The 26,707-nt window shown below is 45.4% G+C and overlaps 1 protein-coding gene and 1 long non-coding RNA gene across 2 annotated transcripts in view; one reads left to right on the forward strand and one right to left on the reverse strand.

Annotated features, from left to right (window-relative positions):
* Positions 1-626: 626 nt before the first annotated feature.
* Positions 627-26,707, reverse strand: part of LOC128252791 (probable serine/threonine-protein kinase yakA) — a 36,875-nt gene continuing 10,794 nt past the window's right edge. The window contains 2 exon segments of the mRNA XM_052980837.1: positions 627-3,333; positions 3,335-4,396. Coding sequence (XP_052836797.1) covers positions 1,438-3,333; positions 3,335-4,396 — 2,958 coding nt within the window. The 3' untranslated portion in view covers positions 627-1,437.
* LOC128252793 (uncharacterized) lies at positions 10,819-12,561 on the forward strand. Its single transcript, XR_008267340.1, has 2 exons — positions 10,819-11,851; positions 12,008-12,561. It is a non-coding gene; the product is annotated as an uncharacterized LOC128252793 (long non-coding RNA).

The raw sequence follows: 26,707 nt of genomic DNA on the forward strand, positions 1-26,707 counted from the left end.
ATACTAAAACATATACCCGGAAATCAATAAGCATTTTGGTTGAGAGCTCTGCTTAAATGGAAAGCAATCACTTGTAGCGCCATCTGTTCGTGCAGCCGAAACTATTTTTGCATGACGGTAACTTTATCGAAGACTTCAACCATTTATTTTGTAGTTAGACAAAAATTATACAGGTGTCGCCACAAGTTTAAAAATACACGTTGCTCGTAAATAATTCGCAACGATTTTTCAAATTTACTGACATAACTAAACAAAATCCAGAAAATATTTCGAATAACTTTTGATGATGTGTAGTGGTTGTTGGCTTCTTAAAAATACTTTATCCGAAATTAGTTGTTTAAGGACCCAGTTATTTTCAATAGCATGCATAGAGGTCACGTAGGGTGGATTAGTAAGAATTATTTTGAAGTAATCATGTTCGATGATTCAATTTAAGCGTGGTATTTGTCTTGCCTAGTACTGTCATAGTATGGCTAAATATTATTTTCCAAATTCCATACTTCCATAATCACCGCTAAGTCACCGACGCCACTGATCACTTTAATTATTTGTATCTGACTGTAAAAGAAAACTCCCATGCATCCCGAAAAAAGTCAAAGAGATAGTAATTTTTTTTTAAACAAATTCTTTATATTTGCTTGCATTTTTAATTTTTTTTTTTGTTCTTTTTGTTGGTTTTTTCTTTCATTGTTTTTTCTTTAATAAAACTTTGTTTTAAGTTGTTCTTTTGTTTGTTTGTTGTTTTGCGGTTTTTGTATATAAATAATAATACTTATGGCTAGTAATATAGTAAACGTTTTTCGATTTTTCATCAATTTTGTTGTGCCGCCAAATGCTGCATCGTCTTTAGGCCAAAACGTAAATTTTGTTAATTGATCTGGTTTTGGTTGTTTTGAAAAATGTCCAAACTGATGTTGTTTGTTGTTCGTTTCTTTTGACGCTGTTGTTGTGTGGTGTGGAATCGAAAAACTGCAACTAACAAATTGCAACTAACAAAGCTAAAGTTACGCTAATATAGAATTTTTGTTTTGCTTCCGTTTCAAACTTACTTGGCTAGGAGTTCGCTGCTCTGCCTTACGACTAACAATATTTACACTTACAAAAATTTTCTAATAGTTTTGCTTGCTCATTTGTCATAATCATTGTTCTGCCTTTTCTTCGATCTCTCACTAAGTTACGGATTTCCTTATCGATTGCAACTAATTTGTGTGTCCTCGATTGCTTGTGTGGGGGAATAGGACCAAGGATTAGGGATATATGTATGTATGTTTATACATTCATGCACGTTCACAACCTGAGCATAATTAGCATTTAAGATCCCCCGTTTCCCTCCCTCGTTTCGTCGACTCAATACTGCTTGGAATTGCTAGTGGGCGCCAGCAGGCGACGCGACCAGCACGCCGCCCTCCGCTGAGGATCCGTCGTCTACAACTGATACTAACTGCCGACCATGATGTGGGCCGGCTGCTCCAGCTCGTTGTCGTGCAGGCGGGAGGCGGCCACCACCTGGCCGCCCAGGCCGCTCTTGAACAGATCCTCGGAGCTGAGCTTGCAGCTGGGCACCAGCTCGGTGAACTCCGACCCCAGGCCGAACTCCATGTCCAGGAATCCGTACTCCCAGGTGTTGGCGCCCGCCGACACATTCGAGCTGATGCTGCTCACATACGACGAGGTCAGCGAGTGGGTGGCCGACGAGATGGTGGACAGGGTGGTGAAGGTGGCGGTGGTGGAGCTGCTGCTGCTGCTGCTGCTGCTACTGCTGCTGCTGCCGCTGCTGTTCGCCTGCACGGTGGTAAAGCTGCCGCTGAAGGCCAGGGTCGATCCCGTGGATGAGCTGGAACTGCTGGCTGCTGTCGGCACTGAAACCGGCACCGCTGTGGGCGTGGCCGCCGCCGGCAGTATGCTAAACAGATCGCTGTTGTTCAGCGGATCCAGTGCCGATTGTGAACTCAGGCTGAGCACCGAGCTCCAGTTGATGGATCGCGTGGAGTCGTCGTCCGCATAGCCCGAATCACTGGTATCGCAGTTATTGCTGCTGGCGGCAGGGGCAACTGGAGTGCTGGCACTGCTGGCACTCGACGAGTTCCCATTGCTGCTGCTGCTGCTGCTGCTCATCACCGGCGAGGAGGAATTGGTATTATTACTGCTGCTGCTGCTGCTGATGGCGGGGGAACTGCTGCTGATGTTGCTGTTATTGCTCAGGCTGGCTGCTGCTGCTACTCCTCCGCTTGCTGCTGCTGCTGCTGCCGCCGAAGCTGCTGCCGCTGCTGCTGTGGTGGTGGGGCAGGCGGGAAAGGGCGTGGCTCGACCCGACTGCAGCTCCCGAAAGGGATAGTGATCGTAGGGATGCAAACTACTGCTGCCGTTCGTTGCCGTCGCTGTTGTCGCTGGGGAGTTGTTGCTGTTGCCGCTGGCATTGCTGCTTGCCCCCGCCGATGTATCACAGTTGCTGGGCTGCGTGCTGAAGCCGCCCGCTCCCGCTGCCGCTGCCACGCCCCTATAGGCGGGCTGGCTCTCCAAACGCTCATGGTAGCCATGCGTTTGGCTGGGTGGCTGTTGCTGTTGCTGTTGCTGCTGGGGCTGGAAACTCAGTTGCTGGTAGTGGTCCATGTTGGCCAAACGGGCACAGTTCAAAACGGGCGCATAGTCCATCTGCTGCTGCTGCTGTTGCTGCTGCTGCTGCTGGGGATGTGGATGCAGTGGCGCTGGCGGGGATTGCTGCTGCTGCTGCTGTTGCTGTTGCTGCTGCTGGTAGGCTGGGTGGTATTGCGCCGCTTGTGCTGCTGCCGCTGCTGCTGCAGCTGCTGCTGCCGCCGCCTGCTGGTGATGCTGCTGCGCCGCCTGGTGCAACTCCTTGGCCTCCGCCTCGATCTCGCGATCGATCCGCTTCAAAGTGTTGCAGATGAGCACGGAGCGGTACAGCGACTGCTCGGACACCTGCCGGAAGCGGGAGAGCTTGAACATGGACAGATTGCGTATCTTCAGCCGCGTGTCCTTGTAGCAGCTCCTGTTGGCACTGCACCAGCCACCGGCACGGCCATCGCAGCAGCGCTTGAGGGGCATGCCATGCAGGGGCAGGCCGGCGAACGGAACGACGGGCGCCGACGAGGGCGGCGGACTGATGGGCGAAGCTCCGGCCCCACCGGATGCCCCACTGCTGCAGCCCAGATCCATATAGGACTTGCCGTTCTCCGCACAACGTATCGTCTGCTGGGGTGCCGCTGGCGGGGCATAGGCTCCTCCGTTGGTCGCCTCGTAGAACTGCTGGGCGCCAACTCCCACACCCACTCCCACTCCCACTCCCACCGACGAGGGATTGGCCGGACTGCTGCCCTGCCGTCGCCCACTGGGGTGGTGCAAAACCACGCGCCTGCTGCGGCGTGGGCGGCGACTGCGTCATGTGCTGTGGGCCTCCGGTCCGCGAGCAATTCTGCTGCGGGAATGGCTCCGAGTAGTAGTTGGGCTGCCTGTTGCCATAGCCCGGGGCATAGCTCCTTTGCTGCTGCGGATGCTGTTGCTGGGCGAGTTGTTGCTGCTGCTGCTGCTGCTGGGGATGTGGTTGCTGCTGGGACAGCTGCTGCTGCTGCTGCTGCTGCTGTTGCTGCTGCTGCTGGTGGGGATGGGGCGGCAGCTGATGCGGATGAGGGTGCGGGTGCGGCACAAAGGGATGATAGCGCATGGGACAGTAGGTGGGGATGATGCTCTCCTCCTCCTCGTAGTCGTCCTCGAAGTCATCATCGTCGTCGTCCAGCTCATCGGCGCTGAGGAGAGTGGTGGCCAGCGTGGATCGGGTGGCAATGCTGCCCCAGGGATCACTGGGCACGGCAACGGCCTGCAGCTTGGAGATGCAGTCCACGGGTTCGTTGGCGGATCCGTTGGCGGTTCCGGCCACCGCCGATGGAGTCGTGGACCCATTGCCCGTCCAGGGCTCACAGGGCACGGCAGAGGCGGCCACCACTTCCAGCCGCGCGATGCTGTCCTCCGGAATCGCCGCACTTGCCGTCGGCGGCAGCGGCACCTCCGCTTGACTCTTCAGGGTAGTAACTTCATGACCATTGCTAATACTGGGCTCCGTTGGCTTCATCGCATCCATCGATGCATCCAACACAATGTGGTTGTTGTTGGACTCGATAGCTGGCTCCGTTGTCGATTGTTGCTGCTGTTGCTGCTGTTGCTGCTGTTGCTGCTGTTGCTGCTGCTGCTGCTGCTGCTGCTGCTGCTGTTGCTCCTCGAGCGATTCCAGGTAGTTGTTGTTGCTGATGGCCCACTTGTTGGCCTTGACGGGGGGCGGGGCACAGTTGCCCGTGTAGGTGGTGTTGGCATCCTTGCTGTCGAAGGTCAGCTCATGCTTCCGCTTGGTAGCGGCTGTTGCTTGAAGACCCATCGCGGAATTCACCTGCAATCGGAAGGAGTAGAAAATACATTTAGTGATTTGCCGCCAAAATGAAAATCAAGTTACAAAAGAAGTTGAAAAGCGCACAGGGTAAAAGTATACAGAGAGAAATAGGTTTGAAGTTAAGTAAACCTAAAGAATACTTTGTTCGAAAAGGTTCAAAAAAGATAAACTAACTTCTCAAATAACCTTGCTTAAACTTCGAACATTTAAGATATCTTAAATAATTTTATTTTATGCATACATTTCGTTTCGATTTTTCCCTCTGTGCATCATAAATTTCCGCACGGTTCGCACGAGCCAACAAAGGACACACAGAGCCAGCTAAAAACTTATCAAGAAAATGGAAGTCAGCCAGGGACTTGAACTCCCCCTTTCGCCCACTCAACCACCCTCGCAGTTCCCTCCACTTCCACCCACTCTCGAGCCATGAAAATGAAATGGAAAATGCCAGGCAGCAGCAACAACAGTCAAGCCAGGCCAAGTCGAGGCTGTCTGTCCGTCAGTCAGTCAGTCAGCCAGCCAGCCACCCAGCCACCCTCCTTCTCCATCTCCGCCCACACTTGCCCCCCTGCCACCCTGCCATCCTGCCACCCTGCCATCGTACCACCCAACCACCCACCCCGCCCTCTATCAACTGTTGGCATTGCTCATCGACGCTGCTCGAAATCTTCTTAAAATAAAACGCACAGCGACGGATGGAGAGGGGGTCTCGGGGTCCCGAGAATCGTGTGGGCTGCGACGATTGCCGTAGTCGTAGCCGTAGCCATAGCCGTAGTCTTCCCATTCTGAATGCTCTTCTTTTGCTGGCTCTTACCCATCAACTTCCGCCACATTTAGTGGGCGACTCCTCTCCGTTTCTTTTTACGAAACTATTTTTGGATTCTCGAGTTCTGCTCCAGCCATGATTTTGGATCAACACTGGAACGGAACAATGCCAGGAAAGAATTTCCCGGAAGGCTCTGTTTGCCTTAAAAATACATTGCAAAGTACTAAAAAAAAATTATAGTCTTTTTGTTTACCTTCATAATATGAATTTTTAAAAAACTGAAGCTAATTAAGATTTTAGTTATTATAATTTTGGTGGTTCTTAAAAAGCATACGGTGTAAGTTAAATTCAAATAATTTGAAACTCAAATAATAACATATGTTTGATCATAACACAGGTTTCTTATGCATTTAAAAAAATGTGTTAATATTTTCATGAACATTTTAGATGATCTTAAGATATTTTAACTGTAATATAATCAATAACGAATATACTTTATACGAATATACTTTAGCTTTAAAAGGCTTTAAGTCTCAAACAAAAAACTGTCACCACCCTCGACCTAAGTGTATATCTATAGATCGCTGAATCATGCTGGGGATTTCCAACTGACATCTTGCCGAAATCTCCCTTTTTAAGAGTTGCCACCCTCCAATTGCCGGCAAGCTGCCCAACTTCAGTGCCCTTCGCCGCGACTTTCCCAACTGCGTTGAGTTCTGAACATCTGTGCAACGTACGTCGGCCGAGGAACGGCCTTTGTCATATCCACACATCCATAAGGGTTGCCATATGCTCGCATATTTGCTGATGCCGCTGATGCCGCTGATGCCGCTGATGCCGCTGATGTTGCTTATGAAGTTGCTGCTGCAGTTGCCTTCAGCATTGGGGGAATATAATACGAGTACGAGTGCGACAGAATAGAACCCGAACCCGAACCAGAGGGTGAGTTTTCGTTTCATTTTCGGTCCGCTGTGTTCTCTGTGTTATCGTCATCGAGGTCGGTCGTTGGTAGTCGTCGTCGTCGTCGTCGCTGAGTCGCATGTGTTTCGCATTTTTCTACCACCGACCCTGCCCCTTCCCATGGCCCTTCCCCTGTCCCTGCCCCGTTTCCCTTGTTTGCCTGTCTGCCGCTGAGTTTGCCACTGCCGCATGTCTCATCATCGCATTTCATCCCTCGTTTCGAACTCGTTCGCGTCTGCAGCTGTATTTTCGGTTTTATTTTTGGTATAGGGGCTGGAGCGAGTCTAGACATGCTGGCCCATCGGTACGGATGATTCGCCCTTTTGGGAACAGCGTCTTTGGCCGCCGCAGCGAGAAGTTCCCTTCTCGGAATCGGTTAATCGGTTGCCTTTGCCTCAATCCCACTACAATCCCACAACCATTTCCCATTCCTGGGCTGACTGGGCTGACTCATTCTTATCATCGTCGTTTTAGAGGCGAGCCGCGCACTCATTGCTCATTGTTCTGTTGACAACTGGTCGTATGTGTAATGCGGACGAAGCTCGTTGCGCATACGCCGTGTGCGCTTAAAAGCTGCACTAAAAACCAATCAGCTAAAAGCTCTCACCTCCAATCAAATCAAATCGCATCAACAGAGCTTCGCAACGGGAAAACCAAAGCGAACATCAACATCAAAATCAACCTCCACACACAACAATAACAATACCAAAAAAAAAAAAAAAAAAAAGAAAAAGAAAACTTTCTACGCTAATTTTCGTTCGAATGGAGAAATGCTGGCTGGCCATCATTATAAGCCGCAGCAACAGCAACAGCAACAGCAACAACATTTATACAATGCTGGCCATCATCTTGGGACTGGCTGACTAGCTGATGATGATGATTTTCGAGCTGCGTTCGCTGGCAATGTTGCTGGAAGTTGAATTTTATTGCCACACCAACATCACTCAGGCAGTTTCAAGCGGCAACAGCAACCAGGCACCGCAGCAACACAAAAGCAGTCTCCCGTCAACCGTTCGTTGCTTTTTACCCACCAGCAACATATACAGCAACAGCAACAGCAACAGCAACACTAGCGCAGCAATAACAACAGCAACAGCAGCAGCAATAGCAGCAATAGCAGCAATAGCAGCAGCATTTTACGCTTCGCCAGCAACTCGTTTCAGCTGGCACAGGCACTGGAAGCGGACTGAAAACTAAAAACTGAAAAGCAGGAGGAGCATTTGGCGGTGCGAGGGGCATGGGGTGTGGGGTTCCGGCTCCAGCTCCGACTGGCTCCAAATTGACGGCCCGAGTCTAAAGCTCGCACGCAGCGTCGTTGCAGTTGCTATTGCTGCTGCTGCTGTTGCTGTTGCTGCTGCTGCAGTAACAACAGCCAACAACAGCAACATCGTCGCTACCTTCAAATTCCACAATATTCAAGTTTCAGGTTATGAGCCAACCAAGCAGCTAAGCAGCCAAGCAGCCAAGCAGCCAGCGAACAGAAACCAACCCAACCTGAGAGCCGGAGCCAGTCATCGTCGACGGCAGCAACACCAACACCAACACCAACAGCAACAGCAACACGAAACGAAACGAAATGTTTGCCCGAAAGCCAGAGCCAAGAGCTAAGAGCCAGAGCCCGGGACAACGGCAACAACAACGAAACGTCGTCGTCCGCTGGGGTTTACTGTGGGTCGGAATATAGCTAAAAATGCTCTCCATATTGCTAAGCCCACAGTTAAACTAACAGACTAAAGAAATAATCAGTAAAACTCTTAAAATAGAGTGTGGTCTTGTTTTTATAAATGCATGAGTTGTCTCATCTGCCTAGTCCAATTGCTCATTGGCATATACTAAGTACAATTACGATATTATTTTAAAAAATGTTTAAAACATTATGTTCTTATCAAGGTGTTGAACAAAGCATTTTAATGGTGTGGGCATTTTAAATATTTCCCCCATTTTTTTGAACTCATAAAGTCATTCATCCTATTTTCATTTATACAAAATTTAGTTTAAACAATATCTGTAAATCTATTCAAATCTATTTAAATCTATTTATTGAACTCTTAATAACTTGAGTATTTAACAAATGTTAATTTCTATGCCATCTGCGTTTGCTTTTCTAAGCCCGTGGAAACTCAACACCCGTACCCACATTTTTCCTTCATTAAACCCCATTCCACGCCACTGTGCTCGAGAGTCGGCTTGCAAGCATTTAAGTCGGTCGCCGTTGTTGATGTCGCTACCTTCAGTGCCTGGCTGTGGCTCTGACTCTGTCTCTGACTCTGTCTCTGACTCTGGGTTTAACTCGGACTCTGGCTCGGGCTCTGGCTCTGGCTGTGACTCTGGCCCGATCCACTCCGGTCGAAGCGGGTCTGCTTTGGCCTGTGGGGCCCCACTTTGAATTCTTTGGCTGGGGCGCACAACACAACGTGCGATAGCAGCGAAACGAGCGGCGAAGAAAAAACGTTAAGAAAAAATAACAAGTAGAAGCAAAAAGCCGAGTTTCGGTTTTTGAACTGGGTTTTGGTTTGCGTTTGGGTTTAAGCCGCGATCTCCGCCAAAGCAATTTAAGTGTACGGGCCAAAGAGGAAGACGAAACTTTGGAAACATAAAAAAGAGCGCGCGGCCCGAAGACGACGATGAGGCATAATAAAAAAAATTACCAGCGTCGAGCTTGGGGTTCAACGGAGTAGAAGTAGAAGCAGCCGCGGTCTGCTCATCATAATAAAAATGAATTGAATTGAAGACGCACCAGTACCAGTACCAGCACCAGGCACCACCCGATCTTTCTTGCGCTCTCTTAGTTTCTTAGTTGGTGGATATGGTTGTGGATGGGAAGAAGCTCGAGATGACGCCGATATGGTGGCTTGTCGCTCGGTGTTTCCCATGCTGGCTTAGTTATTTTTCCCTCCCTCATGGTGAAAACTTTGAATGCAAACACCCACAACAACAATAAGCAAGCGCGGGGCGAGCTATTTGCTTATAGCGGCACATGACGATGTGGGAACGGAAAGATTTCCGAGCCCGGCTTCCCATTAAGGTTGAACTTCCATAACTCGACCTATAGCTGTTTAGCATTTGTAGCATTCGAGTTTAACAAACTATGCAACATTTCGCTCTGGTGAACATAATTATTATATTATAACATAACATATTATATTATATAGTTAGTGTTATAAATCCAACAATATTTAAGGAAATAACAAAGTATGTTGCCAAAATTCTAAAAAAAATTAACTAAAATCTAATCGAATCAAATTTTAAGATATCCTTAGATAATGTCAAAACTCAATAGTTATTAAGGCTAAGGCTATGGACGGGCTATGGTTGCAGGGTGTGGGATGTGGGTTGCGTTGTATGAAGGCAGTCTTTTTTGATGTGCGCATATTTTGCGTCGGCCATTTCATGTTGCCGCACCACAGGAGTTCGCCGCACGACTGACAGACACAAAACCCCCGATTTCGATTCCGAGTTCGAGTCCGAGTACCCGTGTCGATGTGGGACCGTCGATTGGCAGCAGTGGCAGTGGCAGTGGCAGAGGAGGAGGTGGCAGGAGGCAGGAGGCAGGAAGTCACGGCGACGGCGGCGGCGTCGTCGACCAAATCAGCTGTTTTTGGCGAATTAGAGCAATTTTCAATGCGCGCCGCTTGCTGTTTCTGCCTTTTTTTTTTTTTTTTTTGCGGCTTTTTGTTGCGCTTCATGTCGAAGATTTATAAGCAGCGACGCCGACAGCGAAGTTGGCATCGCAATTGGTGACATTGAAAATTTGCAAGGCATCTCTCGCTCTTGCCACTTTGCGTACGTGTGTGTTTGCGAAATGGGGAAACAGCTGACAGCATCAGCATACATTACCCACATGAGAGGAGGCGAATGGTGGAAACCCCCCTGGTTAAGAATGGAGACTTTTGGTCAATGAACCGTACCACCCAACCTTTCCACCTCTCCCATCCTTCAAGGCAACTCAGCTGTTTACGCGATGTGCAGAGCCCGGCATTTCGTGAAACGTGAGTCGTCGAGACCCTCACAAATCCCAATTCCATCCCATCCCATATCATCCCATACCATCCCATCCCATTGTTAGCCGACCAAGGGTCGCTCGAGCATTCTACCTAAGGTCGAGGACCATAATCCCCGAAAAGGATGCAGCGCATTAGACACGCCAGTGGGTTCGGATTCGGATTCGGGTTCGATTTCGATTTCGGTTTTCTAGGACTGCAGCACTTTCCCTCTACCTGACTACCTGACCAACCCAAGCGATCCATCAATATGTCGTTGCGACTGTCGAGACTTTAAGGACGAATTCGACTGTGATTGAACATTTCCCAAGTGGCGGGGGGGGGATACAAAATAGGAATGCAATTGCCTGGAAATCAACCTGTTGGACGATTGATAGCCCAGCTAATAAGAATTCGTTAGAAAGGGGGTTTAGGTAGAGACTATATGTTGTTGGGAACTAAAATGGAAAGGAGAAATATTGAACGAAACTCAAAAGCCCATGAGAAATATTGTATTAGGTAGTTTTCTTAACTAATCATCGTAATGTTGTTGTAAATATAGTAAAAGGGATTTTATTTTTCAAGTCTAGAAACTCAAGTTTAGTAATTCAACTTTTTTATATGCCTCATATACTGTGATAAACTAAAAAAAAGACTTCTTTTAAAATAAATTTCGTATGTAATTAAACCTTATTCCAGTGGACATCACTGATCTCAACTGATATTTTGTACTAACTGGAATAACCTTCTGCTTTCCGCCTTTCAACGGGGATCCCCTAATGACATTTCCCGGAACTACTATAGCTGACTGATAACCGATGATCATAGGCGTTGAGATGATGATCGGTTTGCTGGCGAAATTTCTGCCGTGCGGTTCTTATCATCCCGACCAGCTGATAAGACAAGAGAACGAGAGCGAGGAGAGCGGCGAGAGTTGAGCCAGGGCATTGCGTCAAGTGCGCTAATCGCTGGATCCAAATCGGAACCAGGGCTACAGCTACAGAGCCACCAGCAACAACAATTGCCGTTAACAATTGTCGGAGCGACAGCACACTGCTGCGCAAATTGCACGTCGCGCAGTGTACGAGGCAACAAAAACAACACAGCACAGCAGCTATCAAGGCGTACGTACATTTGTAGGTACGTTCACCAAGCCGCTTGGTAAACACAAAATTACAGCAACAAAAAATACTATGGAAAAAACTGTCGGTATATATATGTATATGTATATACCGAAATATACAGACAGCCCCAACCAACAAAGACTCCATTCCGCACACACATATACATATATATGTACATCCACATCCAATGTTGCTGACTCGACTCACCGCATACATACTGACGCGCCTATATATGTAAGAGCGAGAGAGCAGAGCCGAACGACCGACACACGAAGTACAGTCGCACAGTTAAAAATAAACGGGGGAGGGAGATGGCAAGAGAGAGCAGAAGAGGCAGGCAAAGAGAACGAGCGAGGGTAAAACAACAAAGCAAATGCTGGTAAATAATGATGATGGAACCAGTGTGCTGTATATGTGCTCATGTATGTGTATACTGCACAGTAAAATTTCATGTATTAAAATCGTTTGTTCGTGTATATGCATGTACACTGTACAGGGTAAGAGCTGCCATCGCTGCCTCTATGTGGTTGTTGTTGTCGCTGTTGATAGCGAGGGACGTAATATCGCAACTTTTGCCGTTCCAAACGAACGTTCGTTCGTTCGTTCGTTCGAGTTTAATTTTGTAGTACGTAGCAGGAAAAAAAAGAAACGACGAAAAATAAATGATGGCGGCAACAACAACAGCAGCGACTGACGACGACGACTGACTTGGCAGTGTTGCGTTCCGATTTTTGTTGAAAATATTTTTGTATTTCTTTTTGCGTTTCGAAAACACTCATAGAGCTGACGAAGAGAATGAATCAAAGGCGGAAAAAGAAGAAGAATAAGGCTTTAAGCGACCGTTTTTCTAGTGCGTTTCGCTTAGAATGGCAAAAATCTCAAAGGGGACGTCGAATCTCACCCCAAAACGCATCATAACACCCCACTTTCAGTAGTGTGGTGAGTGGTAAGTACGGCCTCGCAAGCTCGATTTAGCGAAGGTTGCCTTTGCCGCTTTGCTGGCGTGGTGGGATAACGGATGTTGGATATTTCGTCGGATGTCGGACAACGGTCACAGCGTAACGCGCGCAAATTCACGTAGTTTGAATCGGTTTCGGATTTGGACTCGCTAGCGCAACGTCACAAAGCTAACGGATCGAACCAAGGTTGGCCCCTGGCATTTTCCTATGCCATATTGCATGAGGCAATCAAAATGAGAAGGGAGTTTTGAAGAATTCGGAATGCGAAGACTTAATAGTATTTTTCAAGCAATAGTTTTTAAGAGGTTTATGTAAGTAGTCATTATTTATTTTTATGAAATAAAGAGTTATTTATTGAAAATTAAGCGCATTTAAATTTCATGATTTCATCATACAAATTGTATTCGTTTAATGTTGATCACACTTCTAAATAAAAAAAAAAAAAACAATGAAATTAACGATCTTACGAATATTATCAAATCTTTGTTGGTTATCCAAATAAATACTTAAAACAAATCATGTAAAAAAGAGCATTTTTAATAAAAAAAAGGGATCCAAAGAATGTGTGATCTATTGGTGTTTATCCAATATTATATAATCTTAGTTGATCTTCAAGTTTAATCTGTACCGCGGAACACAATCTGCGTGTCCTTTATTTAACGGTTCCATGGCTAACGCTCTTTAAGGGCAGCCTTACCGCTTTAACCCATGTCCGCCCACGAGCGCCCAGCCGTGACTATGACGCCAACTCCCGGACTCCCGTACTACTGTATTCCGGCTCCACTTCGATACGGCCGCCCACACATACAGACAACCCTCCACCGTTGTCGTGTCCCCTTACAGCACCCTGAACTGTTTATAAAATAACCTTATTTTGCACATACACACAGGCATTCGGTGTGCAAGTGTGTGTAAGCTCCATCAGCGCATACGGGGTTGGGTTTGGGTGATTCTTCCTCTTTCAGAGCCACCCTCTCTGTTTTTCCGTCTCTCTTTGGTACTTTATGCCTGACATTATTATAATATTATATTCTTTATAATAATGGGTTGGCAGCACTGGCAGCCGAAAACCACCTACAGCCATATACCAGCCACCCAACCACCCTTCTCTCTACCACCTCTATTATATCCTTCGCCTCATCTCTAACCCCTCTCATCGCGTCGAGTTGGCGACCCTGCGCAGTAAAGTCGAGCCGGCTTTTCTCTACCGTACGACCCAGCATACTCCGATATCCCCTTATAAAACCAACCCGAACCACCCACTATGGATACTCCTCGTGTTGGGTGTGGTGAGATATGCCGTGTGACGTATAAAAGCTAAAAACGTTGGCAAATATAATGAAATTGGGTGAAATGTTATGCCACCCACCGAACCCCCCATAAACCCCCCAAGTTCTGGCATAATAAAGCCTACCAACAGGACGAGAAATACGTTGGGTTATGGGTGGATTGATGGTGGTGGTGCTGTGCTGCTTTCGGCGCTGGTGGTGGTGGTTTTGAGCCATCCACTAGTATGAAAACCACTTTTCCAATTGCACGTACACCACTACGTGGGCTGAGTAACAGAGAAAGAGACTGCGGAAGAGAGAAAGAGAGATGGAATGCTTCCTACCACTCCACCTTCCCCTTTCTTGCCGTTTTCAGTTGTTGTTGTGTTTGTTGTTGTGTGGGTGGTTGGGCGCCTGTCAGAGAGAACAGCAATGAGAGAAATGAAAATGGAAGCGAGGACAGGCGGAGGCAGGACGAAAACAGTGCACAGAGAAAAATAATATCACAGGGGATTTCAAATATGCGTAGATACATATGTAGGTTTAAATTTTATAGGATGACTGTAAACGAAGCAGCAACTTTAAAATTCCTTTATTTATACCCGTCTTACCATTACCAACAAGCCCGAGATTAAAACTGATGTTCATACCCTTGGAACTCATTATGATAATTATTATTAAAGTTATTCTAATTCAATTTTCTAAAAGAGTTAAAAGCTTAAAGATTTTGTTTGCATTAATGTAAAATTGAAAACAAACTACTGCTCCTTTATGGTATTTTTTTGTCAGTGTGCTTGGCCTGAGTGGGTGGTGAATTGGGGTGAACCATGGTGTACTAAGAGGGCAGCTAGCCTTGCTCTGTCGCTGCTCTGCTCACGATAACTTTAATTTGGCTTAATGGAAATTTTCGCTGGCGCTCTCCTTGTGCTGTTATCCTTAAGCAAACTCACGGATGCTGACGCTCTTCACCTCCCCCTCTTAGTACCCCAACTGGTCATCGTCCATGGTCCATGGTCCCTGGCCCGCGTGTTAAGTAGGTGACGCAACCGCAAATTTGCGGCTGGCGATTTAATAATGCTAATGGTGTGCGTGTGCAAGTGCATTGGTAGTTGGCCGTTGCACGTGTAGTTGTTGTTGCTCTGGACCGTCTGTGAGTCACGTCATCATCACGGCCGTCGTCGTCATCGTCGAACCATTTACGTCGTCGCCAGCCGGTAATTCCCCGAACCAATAGCAATAGCCATAGCTATAGCCGTACCCATCCCCCCCTAGGTGGTGCAAACAAGTGCAAGTGATGCGCATTCATTGATAAGATTTCGTGCAACAACTCGCCGCTGCCAGCTGTCTTTGTATGTTGCCCGTGGATATGTGTGGGCATACATTAAGCCAAGTCAAGACCGCGTTGCCATATAAGCTCTGAGCGAGCAAATCTTTCAATCGGTCAACAGGGGACCCAAAGAGCTATAATGGACAACTTGCCACGCTCTCTGTTGTGGCCAAACAGCTGGTAACGACACAACTTGCAATGTCATCAGCGATAAGCCCGAGTTCTGGAATCACTAGCGATCTACCTTCAAATCCCTTTGCTAGCCAACTTGAGGTTTGTTGAACCCACCGCTTATGATGGACTCTTATCTTGGGCTCTGAACTTAACCCTCGTCCAATCGAAAGTCATTAACAGGGGGCTCGATTTTATGGTGCTAATATAACAACTGGAATATTACTTGATATGGACTACCGATAGATATTTAAAATGTGCAATGATAAAGTAGTTTACAACAGTTCAATGTATAGCTGACTTATGTAGATTATTTCAAAAGTGATTAAATCTGTATTTGCCCTAATACTAGCGTTACCCTACCCTAATTCCGGAAACATCTTATTCCATTCAGGTAAGTCACTATCAAGTTTAATTCTTTTCTGTTTCACCTGCGGGACACAAAGTCGTGACTGGGACTCAAATTGCTCATGCGACGTGGTGCCAGTCGCGTCCCCTTCCTTGGCAGTCTTTTGTTTACATTTTTAGAAGACTGGCACCACAACAAACGAAAGGAGAAGAAAAGAAATAGCAACTCCTCCTTTTTTTATTTGATTATACATTCTTCATTGAGCAATTTGCCTTTTCGTGTTGCACTTGACCCAAGGAGCCGGCAACAAGTTAAGATGCGAGGGCAAATTAAGGGAGCCAGAGCATCCAAGGATAATGGTATTAATGGAGCAGACAAACACACACACACACACCCTCCAATGCTTAAGACCCCTGAAGGCATTTATTTTATGGCTGCCCCAGACACCAGACATGTGTGTGCGTATCCTTCGTTCGCTCACACACCCATGCAAATATAGCAGCGCGGCTGCAACCAAAGCGTAACCAAAACCAAACCAACCAAGTCGCGATTTTCATTCATAAAATCGAAGAGCCAAAGAAAATGGGCAACGAAGGAGGCTGCTGGCGCTGCGCAGCCGGCGTCGCTGCCTTGCCTCTGCTACCAATAACTCAAAAGGCGCGCGCATTTCAGCGCACTTGTGTTAATGTATCTGAAAGTGAAATCAGCAAAGGCGGCCGCCTCCTATATCCATGTATCCGTGCCATGCCGGTCCGGCGCCAACTCCAAACTATTATTTGCCAGGCCACGCGGCCAGTCCCTCTGCCGCGCCTGGCGTCGCTGCCGGCGGCTCTGCCTGCTCAATTAAGTGAATTAAGTCTCGTGCCGGAATTTGCAGCACCACCCCAAAAACCCCAAACGAGCAGGCGAAACGACGAAGAGCAAGACGAAAACAACAACATCATCAGCGCACATAACCATAAAGAACAATTAAAAAAACAGAACAAGAAAGGAATAAAGATAAGGCGCAAAGAATCAAGGCTGCAACGAATGGGAAATGCCCTTTGGCTTGGGAAAAGGTAAACAATCGTTGGAAAGGTGTGAGATGCATTTATCAAAATGGATTATTGTGTAAGAGAGAAAGGTGCCAGGCAGGGTTTTATAATGATACTTCCTCTTGAAACTGCAACTTCCTTAAGTCAAAACAGCACTCGGGGAAACAAAGGTCTTTACCAAACATTACTTGAAGATTGGACATATTTTTTGAGTTTCTTCATCATATTGGTGTGAGCTAAATGATTCAAATTCAACTCAATATTTTAAAAAGATTGCTAATAAGTGGATAATAGTGCACTTTTGTGGTACTTTTTTGGAATATATTTTAGCCGTTATTAGTTTTCGTTTACAAACTTGCAGTTTTTTTAAGTCAGACTCTAAACTTATTATAGTAAGACTAGGTGTATTATCAATTCCCTGACCCACGATTCTCTATGTTAATAAAGTTGGACCCTCTGAATCCAAATCCCCGCAAGTCTAGCTAGTTTTATAGGCACAGTTCGAACTTTATAAAGGTGTTTGTAAGAGAACTCAAGCTTCATCATTATATTTTTAAAAGGTAACATGTGCTATAACTAATTCAATCTTTATGAAAATTTTTAACCTATCTAAATTTAGCATCAATGTATATGTTTCGTTTTCACGAACTGCCCGGCAAATTCCCAATGACCTAAACGCATTGTAGAACTTTTCTTTACTGTCGAAAGAACTAAGAAATTAATACGAACTGCTCCGCTGCCGCCAACGAAAGAGAAAACGTAAACAGAGCACTGACGCTGACGCCGACGGCGACGCCAAAAAGTTTGTTTCTGTTTTCTGCGGGGGAGCAGCAGAGGTGAGAGGGGGCAAAAGATGGAGGAGAGGTGGAGGTGGGTGGGCAGAGAGAGCAAGCATGAGGGAGAACCGAAAAAGAGCGTTTGCATGTAATTAATTAAACGGCCCCAAAAGTCAGCTGTCTGCTGCCGCTGCTGTCCAATTGTTGCGTTGCATTAGACGCAGCGCAGCGGCTTAGCCGGCGACAGCGACGCGACTGAGACGTCGGCTGCGACGTCACCGCGAGCAGCGGCTATTTAGCATATTGTGCGAATGTGTGCCAATAGATGGCGCTGCATGATGCCTGCCCTGGTCCCCAAGTGCGAGGGAGAAGGACGGCTCGACTTAGTCAACTGTTTTTGCACTAAAAAACAGTCTACTGTTCATACTAAGATATAGAAATCACCATTATCTATATAACGACTCTTTTTTTTAATCCACATGAATTGTTTTAAAAAATAATATAACAATAACTAAAAGTAGGCAACTTTACAAAAGCTCTCGCTTCTTCCCACAAATTGTAATTGTCAAAGAAATACTTATTTTAATCAAATTAAAATACATTTTAACAAAGGAATCAAAAATGTGTAAGGTATTATGATAATATGGTGGTGATGTTAAAAAAACGAATTAGCTTCACTGTTCATTATGTTAATACTAGTTCTTTGAAAATTAAAAACAAATCAATTTTTGAATCAATAAAGTTTTTTAAAAAGTGTATAAATTGTAATATGGACAATGCCCTAGTCACTGCGAAATATGTATTGACATCAGATTGTTTGAGATCATTTTATTATTAAGTTTTCTTGAATTGTTTTAGCCATTACACAACTTAGAGTCACCTCATTTCTTACTGTGCTTTGGCAAGATGGGGTTAAAGGGGGCACTGACCAGCCTGCTGGCTGCACGTGCAACTTGTGCATTGTTTACATTGCTGAATGGCAGCAGCCACCGAGAGCGGGCATTGTTACTGTTCTTGGGTTCGCTGCCATGTCCTTTTGTTGTTGATAACCTTCTTTACTCCTCTTCCCGACTGCCATTATCCTCCACCCAAGTTTGCATGTCATGCCCAAACCACCACCAGTAACATCGCCAAACACTGAGGCAAACACCCGCCCACGCATTGTCAATGAGGTGGCACAAACCACATGTTGAAGCTACGCGCATTTGGCAAGGCGGTGCTGCAGGTGCGGTATGCCACCTGAGAGATTCCCAAATTGGCGGAGGCGCCACCTCAAAGTTGGCTTACCAATCCTAAGACGAACTGAACGCGCGGCAATTTCAAGTTGCTGATAAAGAGAATTCGAGGAATTGGCAATCTGTGCCTTTATCGCATTTATACTTTAGCCCTTGACCGGGGTTTCCCAAATGAATTCAAAAGATTTAAGAAATTTCCTTTTAAATTTAAAAAGCAGATAGGTATCGTCTTAGTAAATAAACTGAACGTTTTTGATTAGTGTATTATATTTTATGTATTTATATATTAAAGTATTGAATCCTAATCTGAATATTGAAATCAAGTTTGAAATTGCACTTTTACAAGTAATTGAAAACGTCTTAACGCACTGAATAGCGTACAGATATTAGTATTCGCAGCTACCAACTAAACTTGCAACTACAAGATACATAAAATCTCCTATTCTATAGTTTCTATCCGAAAGATACCCCCAAGATCCAGAATTCCTTATAAATACTCGGGACGAGACCCAATCCTTGTAGGACTTTCGTGACTCACCTCAGTGCACATTTTCGGCTGGGCCGTTCTCAGTTTCACAACGTTTATATCCAAATAGATGGAAAACGAAAAAAAAGGTATCGCGATGGAGTTTATGTTCAGGGCGGTAGTACGATCCCTGTCAGTCAGTTACTGGGCGGCGTGGGCGATCAGAGGGCGGCCAGCAGGTGTCCCGAAGGAAAGCGGGACGAGCAGGCGTAGGAGCGGCCCAAAGCGGCATCACAGTACTTGGACGACATGGCTGGCACTATCTGTTTTGTTCTCCAACTTGAATGAGGTGGTGTCACTATTTTTAAATATAAACTCTCAGTTGATTGTATTTTACACTTTTAACGGTCTGCACTTTTTCCGGAAAAACAGTGTTTCGAGTTGATAACTTTGAATTACGCGCGCTGGCGAACGGCTGGGTTTACGTCGTTTCGAATTGGAGCTGGCAGGCGGGCACGGAGCGAATAAGCGACGTGGACCTCGCAGCGCCGTGCTAAAATCACAAATAAAACGCTCGGCGCTCAAGAAGCATTCAGCAGGCAGCAACCGTCACGCACACCAGTGCAAGTAAATGCACCCCTGTACAAGCGCTGTGAGTCTCGGAATAGGTGCGAGCGAGATCGCTGTATACGGCCATCCCGCTCCCTCGACGAGCACTTATGTAAAAAGCATTGAAACTGAACGAGTTTCTGGACAGCAGCGGTGGTGAGGTAGAGAGCAACGGGACGAGGCGAGAGCGAGAGCACACACAATACAGGGGCATTGCCAGCTGTGTGTGAGGCCGAACGGCGTTGCCAGCCACCAGTTTCAGCCCAGCAACGCAAAGCAGAAATCCCAACAACGAAACGAAATAACGAACTACGAACAGCCAAGCGAAACGTTGTGCAAACCAAAAGCAAACCAAACCAGGCCCGCCGGTCCGTTCGGTTCGATTGTGGGAGCGGGTATTCAAAAGATACAAGCAACCGCTGCAGCGTTGCCAGAGCGTGCGCTTCGATTTGAAAGTCGATTGGGTTTTTGACATTTCGGTTGGCGATCGAACAGAAAGTTTTTGAAAATGTGCGGGGTTGACAAAAGGCTATTCTGAGTGTGCGTTTTAACTTATAGCGACATGATCGGCTTTAAGTACTTGTATTCTACACTTATATCAAAATACAGTATGACTAATATCTCAACAATTTGTATTTTAGCAATAAAAATGTTTAGAGGCTACATATGCCCATTACAAATTTTAATATTTAGACATTAAATACCATTTTTTTGCTTTGCCTTCATAAAATAATTGTATGACACCATTCCGATTAATATTTACACTTTCTAGCAAGTAAAGACTTTTCTTCATTTGTTAGTTTTAACTTAAAAACATGGGCTTTCAGAAAATATAGATATATATATATAGATAGATATAAATATTGTAAATTTATCGCTTTGAAAAAACTATTGTTGTTATTCCAACAGTAGACCCATCTTTTTGATCCAGCAATCTTCAAAAAAATATAACGCGATATAAGTTGTTCCTTAAAAACCAAATATCGCATTATAAAATAAGTATCCTCCCAAATAACTTTCTTAGTATCTAGACATTCGTATCCAGTAAGTTTCCTAGCCCGCCAAGCAGTAGGTCCCATGACCGAACAAAACCCAGTCGATTCTGGCCATATGGCAACCCTGTGCCGCACAAACGCTGACTAACAGTCTACACCAACACCACCATCGGGGTATCTCTCGACCGCTGTGTGTGCGTGTATCTGTGTGTCAGTCTTGCTTGTCAGTTGGGATTTCGTTTCGTATCGGGTCGTTCGTTTTCGTTTATATAAAGGTACATTTCCACATGGGCACATGAATGTGCGAGCGTATCTGTGTGCGAGTGGTATGCGGCGAAGGCAGCGACAAAGCAAACTGAGCCAAAGCGACTGAAACGCTCGCTGCGAAAAGCAAAACTGAACTCGAGTTGCTGTGGCTGTTTCGTTGTTTCGCTGGCTACGTCGGCGTCGCCTCTCCCTCTCCCTCTTCCTCTCTCTCGCCCCCCCCCCTTTTGGCCTTTTTGTTGTTGCTGGAACATTTTTGTTTATTTCAGCGGTGCGCTCGTATCTGTATCTCAGATGTTGGCTGACTGGTTCGCTCCGCACACTGGCAGTCGTATCTGTATCTGCCAGGTACTTTTTGCCCGCTTCGTGTGCGCTCTGTGCTATTTTATGCGCTATTGCCAAGATTGCTGTGCGAATTTCGCCTTGAAACATTTTTTTGTTTTTCTGCTTTTCGCCAAGCTTATCTCTTTTGGCCCAAAAAGTCGCTAAATAATACAACTGCATACGGCGCGGGCCAAAAGGCGCGCGCCACTTCTAATTCGCCTGGCCAAGCCAAGCCTAAGCGAACTCTTGATTGAAGGTCAGCGCAGGAGAAGTCGACAGACCGTCGCAGGCTGCGGACCAACGCTGACTGATTGTTTTCGAGCTGCTTGCTGGCTCGGCAAATGGAATGGCAGTGCCACCAAACTGAAAACTGAAAACTGAAAACCGAAATCCCCAAACCCAACCAATTTTGCGTCGCATATTTTGCCGTATCCTGCTCCGCTGCTTCCGTCTCTGCCGCGTCTCAGTCGCTGATGTCATTACTTCGAGGCGAGCGAGAAATGGGGTTTATTTTTTATTTCCCATCGACATCAAAGGTGCTCGTAGTCCGGGTTCTGTTCCAGCTGATGACGGACATGCAACTGGTCGAGGACGAGGGCTATCGTTATCGATTATCGGCAGAACTACATAATTCGCGGGGGAGTGTTGACTGTACCGGTGGCGATAAAGACACATTACTGTAATGGGGTATTCATCAATGATCGTCCCAGGGTTCATATGTTAGAAACTTATTTTAAGGAAAATTGGGATTTTGAAAGACACATACATTTATGGAAATCAATTAAGATACATTGAAATAGTACAAAATTGTAATAATTATAAAAACAAAAAAGAAATTTTTCGAAATTCCATAACTAATACATCTCCAAAGCCTCTGTAAGTCATAATTTCATCAGTCATATGCATTGATATGTAAATGGTTGACTATACCTTCTAAAGCCTGATACTTAAAACCTTTGAGATCGTACGAATTTCCCAACAGAAAATATTATGGGTAAAGAATTCCATGGTTTTTATTTTAAGGAGATTTTCCCGATCCTTCTATGATCTATGTTCTAATACCTTCTAAAGTTTCCCAACATTTACCGCAGCATACTTTTGGATCGATCGATTGCTGCAAATATTCCAAATATTTTCTAAGTATCGCAGCGTCGGGAGTTCCGTTTCTGTGCCACTTTGCTTGTTTAGTTTAATTCGTGACGCGATGCGGGGCAGCAAATAAATCAAAACAAGGGAGGTATGGTGGTGGGGGGGGTGATAAAAAATCGCTTTTCACGTGAGAGTAAAAGCTCCGAATGCTGCGCTGTCGACGGTGACGTCGACGTTGCTGTTACAATGCCGCTGGCAGCGCTGTTGGCGATTTGAATATGTTATGATGTTGATGTTGCATGTTGGCCCGCGTCGCCAACTGGTTTTTATTTTATTCTCTATTTCAATTGCGTCTACTTCCGAGTTCAATGCAAGCGACTTTGGCAGAGTCGTCGGCAGAGTCAGCGACAGCGGCATAGGCAGCGACGTTGCGCAACCGCCCACACGCGCTGCGGCTGCCGTTAGCTTTTCAAAATGTGTGTATGTGCGTGTGTTTTGGCGAGGCTGCGTCGTGGAAATATTTTGCCAGCATTCGCATTCGCTATTCACACATATGTCGGTGGCCCAGAAGCTGCGCCACCCCCAGAGGAAACCCCAGCCCCCTTCCCTGAACCACTCAAAAACCACCCCCTCCCCCTCCCCACCAAACGTGTCCCATTGAAAGCTAGCCGGCACTCACTCACTGGCAAACAACACACATGTTGCTTCGGTTTAGATTTAGACGAGTTTTGAATGCTGAATAAATGGCCCGAGTGGCAAAAGGAGGAGGAGGACTTTTCAACACCACCACCATTGTACTACCAACTGCTGCAACATCCACGGCAGCAACATCACAGCACCGCAGCAACAATAACGATCGTGTTGCAAAAACAGGTGTCCGCTTTGCATAGTCTTGTTTGGTTTCCATCGCTCGGAAAGCTCAGAGTATGGTCAACTGGTAAGTTGTCAAAACATTTGGGTTGTAGCTATGTATGTAATTTTTATGATTTTCTTAGTTCTCAATCAAATTATGATCGCATTTATCATATATATTTTGGCTAAATATTTCTGAATATTAAGACAAAGTAAGTAAAAAAACCAACAAGTAAACTAACATGTTACCTTTCTTTTCAATTTTAATTTATACTTTAGAATGCAATGATAGAAGAGGAAAGACTTAAACTTGTTCAAATTATGTATACACTTAGTAGATAATTTTTACTTGTTTAATAAATTTATCTCTGATACTTATATTTTAATGAAGTAATTTTGACATTCGAAAAAGGTGTTTGCTTTACAGGGAACCAGTTAGTACATTTGCACCGATTCGGCATTGTTGTAAAACAAATTAATTAATTTGTTTCCTGCCTTCTACTTTTGAGATTCTCCTTCTAAAGGATTCATTACCTTATTATTGCTTGCATCACACCGAATCGTACATGGGCATATGGGGAACTTCATGCAACTTATTCACAAGCATAGCAAAATAAAAGAAAAGCCGAGCGAGCGAGCGGCGCTCAGTAATCGAATCAATTCAACGCCAATTATACAATCTGTCAACAGGAGCAGGAGCATTGGTGGAGCAACCTGCTGCGGTGAACTCGCCTAACCGACGACGACGACCCTGACCGATAGCATCGGACGCAACCGCTGATAAGAAAGCGTTCGAACAGGAAGCACTCGACGCCGTTCTGCAAGGAACAATAATCAGCGACAATGCCAACAGACAACCTAGCATTCACTGAGGAAAAGAGTGAACAATTACTGTGCAAGAAACAAAAATAGTATGAATACTTTGTAGTTTGAAAAACATCTTCGCAGGAGCTTTTCTTACTGTTACCATGTTAAAGGCTGATTCACTGTCTACAAAAACGTAAGAAAGTCTACTTTATGCGTAATTGTGGTATAAATAAGTTCCGCAAACTTACAAACAATTTTTTTTTTAATAATCTGGACACAAAGGGTGTAGGGTAGGGTGGGGTACGTAACTTATGTGCATATGGAAAAACCTTTTAGGCAAATTTAACTCAAAAACATAGACTAAAATAGAGAACTTAAATTAACTTTATGCAGCGGCTTTTTATCACAGTGTCCAAAAGTCGTGCATCAGACTTATGGAGAACACGTTCCTTGCCGATTCTGCACTTGTTCGCTCGCCCGCGAACCTATCGTCATCGGCTGGTCCGAACCGAACCGATCCGATCCATTCATTTCCGCTTTGGCCGGACTTTGTTGTTGCTTCGTGCTGGCAACAACAACATTAACAATAACAGCAACTCTGCCACAGAGGCGACCATTCGGAACCGCCGAGCGAGAAACTATTGCACCTGATTGCCTTGAAAAGCGAGCAAAACCAAAGTGGCAGCCATAAACAAAAGCGATCCGTTTGCAGCGAATTCGAAGTTCGCTTACAGATCGTTTCGCCGCTAAAAAAAAAAGAAGAGAGTTCTCATTCACTTCCTGCTCTCTTCCTCTTGCTAAGAAACTACTAAAAACTCAAAACCCAGCTGACGACAAGTTTTCGAAACGAAACTCAATTGTTGTTGCTGCTGGCTGGAAATTGCAGAGAAATTCCTTTGGCTTAATTAGCCTCTTTCGTTCGAGGCGAAAATATTTTCAAATGAGAAACGCACAGGCCGCCAAGAAAGCGGCACAACAACAGTGACAACAACAACAACGACCAGTGTGGCAGAGAGAAAGAGTGTGGAACGTCAGGCAAAAACAACTCTGAGCTCAGAGCACAAATGAAACCAGTTTAGTTCATTTCGTTTCGTTTCGTTCATTAATTCAAAATTTCCATTTGAAACTTTTTCCCTCTTCTGTTGTTGCTTCTTCTTCCTCTGCTTTATTTTGTGTGTGCGCTCTGCTCCTCTCTGTTGTTGTGCTGTCGTTGCTCATCCCCGATTCCCAACCGCCCTCTCTCACTCCTACTGCCATCCCCACCACTCACCCCGCAACCCAACGCCATCGTCATAATCAGAGTTTTAACATTTTATGTACAGTGTGCACAGGCGGATCTCGCTAAAAGATATCTCCTGAAAATATCAATTCAAGCGAAATTTAACTATTTTTTTTAATTTATTTTTAAATTCTCCAATTTTGTTTAAGATATTGTCAAAAATATCAATTTATTTCCTATATTTATTAACACAATTTTGTGCCTTTTTAAATACTTCAGTTTGTTGAAAAATCAAGGATCAAGTATTTATTTAAATTTAATATAATAAATATTTTATTATTAAATATCCCTAATTTAAATTAGGTTGTAACATTAAAGTGTATCTACGAGGAAGTTTTCTTTACATAGCAGTGCCAACTGTATTTATACACTCCCCCACACTCGACCGCCTCATACATAGAGCAAGAGCAAGAGAGCGAGGGGCGACGAGCAAAGCTCGTTTTCGTTGTGTTGCCGAACCGAAGTTCGTTCGTTCTCTCCCACAATCGCAATGCTTGACTCACTCCGCTCCGCCGACCGCCTGCTATATACACATAACCTACAAAAATATATAGCCCGTACATATACGTCGGATTGTATGTGCGCTGGCTGCTCGGCGATATTTGTGCGGCGCATCGTGTGCGCTGTCAGAGGCAAATGGCTTGATGGCCGTCCGTTCGTCGGCAGGGGCGGATGGAGGCGGGGGCGGACGAGGAGCGGAGCAGAGCAGAGCGGGTAGCGGGACATTGCAGGCTGGTTGGCAGACAGGCGGCATAACATCAGCAGAGGCAGCAGCAAAAGCAGCAACACAAGTGCACAGAGTTGCCAGGCGCTCGGCTATACTAAACGGCATTGAACCCGCAACTGGGGTCTCACACAGTAGATTGTGAGTATTATAATGAGTTCCGAGGAACTATACGACTAGGATTAAAAGGAATTCTAAAATTTGTAATACATTTAGTTAGAACGAAATCTAATTTTTAAGGATGAACCACGTCGCACTAGAAAATTAAATCGAATACCTGAAGAAAAAGTAATATATAGATCTATTTATATCAGCGATTTAATTCTTTTTTTTATTTCTTCGTAGTGTTGCTCTATTAAAATTGTTCTGATGCTGATTCATATTTAGAATTAATTAAAACAAAAATGATTTTAAGGTTTGTTGTTTTTCATTTAATCAAGCTTTTATACAAATATTTATTTTTTATTGTCCGAAAAAATAGTTTAAAAAGTCAGAGCTAGAATGATTTTGTTGTTGTAACTACCAACATTATTGAATTGATCTGTTTTCGAAAATTCATTAAACAGCCTTTAATGGAATGCATTTCCTTTGCTTACCTAGCCACCCTGGCAACCCTGGCTGACGTAGTATCGGGTTTTATATGTACATGCGCTGACGCTGTCACGGCCTCTGCCGTTTCCCTTCCCTTCCCTTCCTTTCCCTTTCTCGACTCATTGCCTCTCATCCCCCACTCATTCTCGATTCGTTCATTTCGACCGTCCCATCGTTGCTTAGTCCCATCAGACCGTCGAACTGTGGGACTGAACGACCGAACGAACAACCGACAGACCGACGTTCGCCTCGGCGCGTCGTATGTGGGAACGAAATAATACCTATAAAAAAAATTCTTTTTCCCTCGGTTTTTTGCCCCTGCCAGTGCCGTACTGCTGCTTCTTCTGGCTCCGGCTCTGGGT

Source organism: Drosophila gunungcola, chromosome 3R (genome assembly GCF_025200985.1).
Source record: "Drosophila gunungcola strain Sukarami chromosome 3R, Dgunungcola_SK_2, whole genome shotgun sequence".
Lineage (NCBI taxonomy): Eukaryota > Metazoa > Arthropoda > Insecta > Diptera > Drosophilidae > Drosophila > Drosophila gunungcola.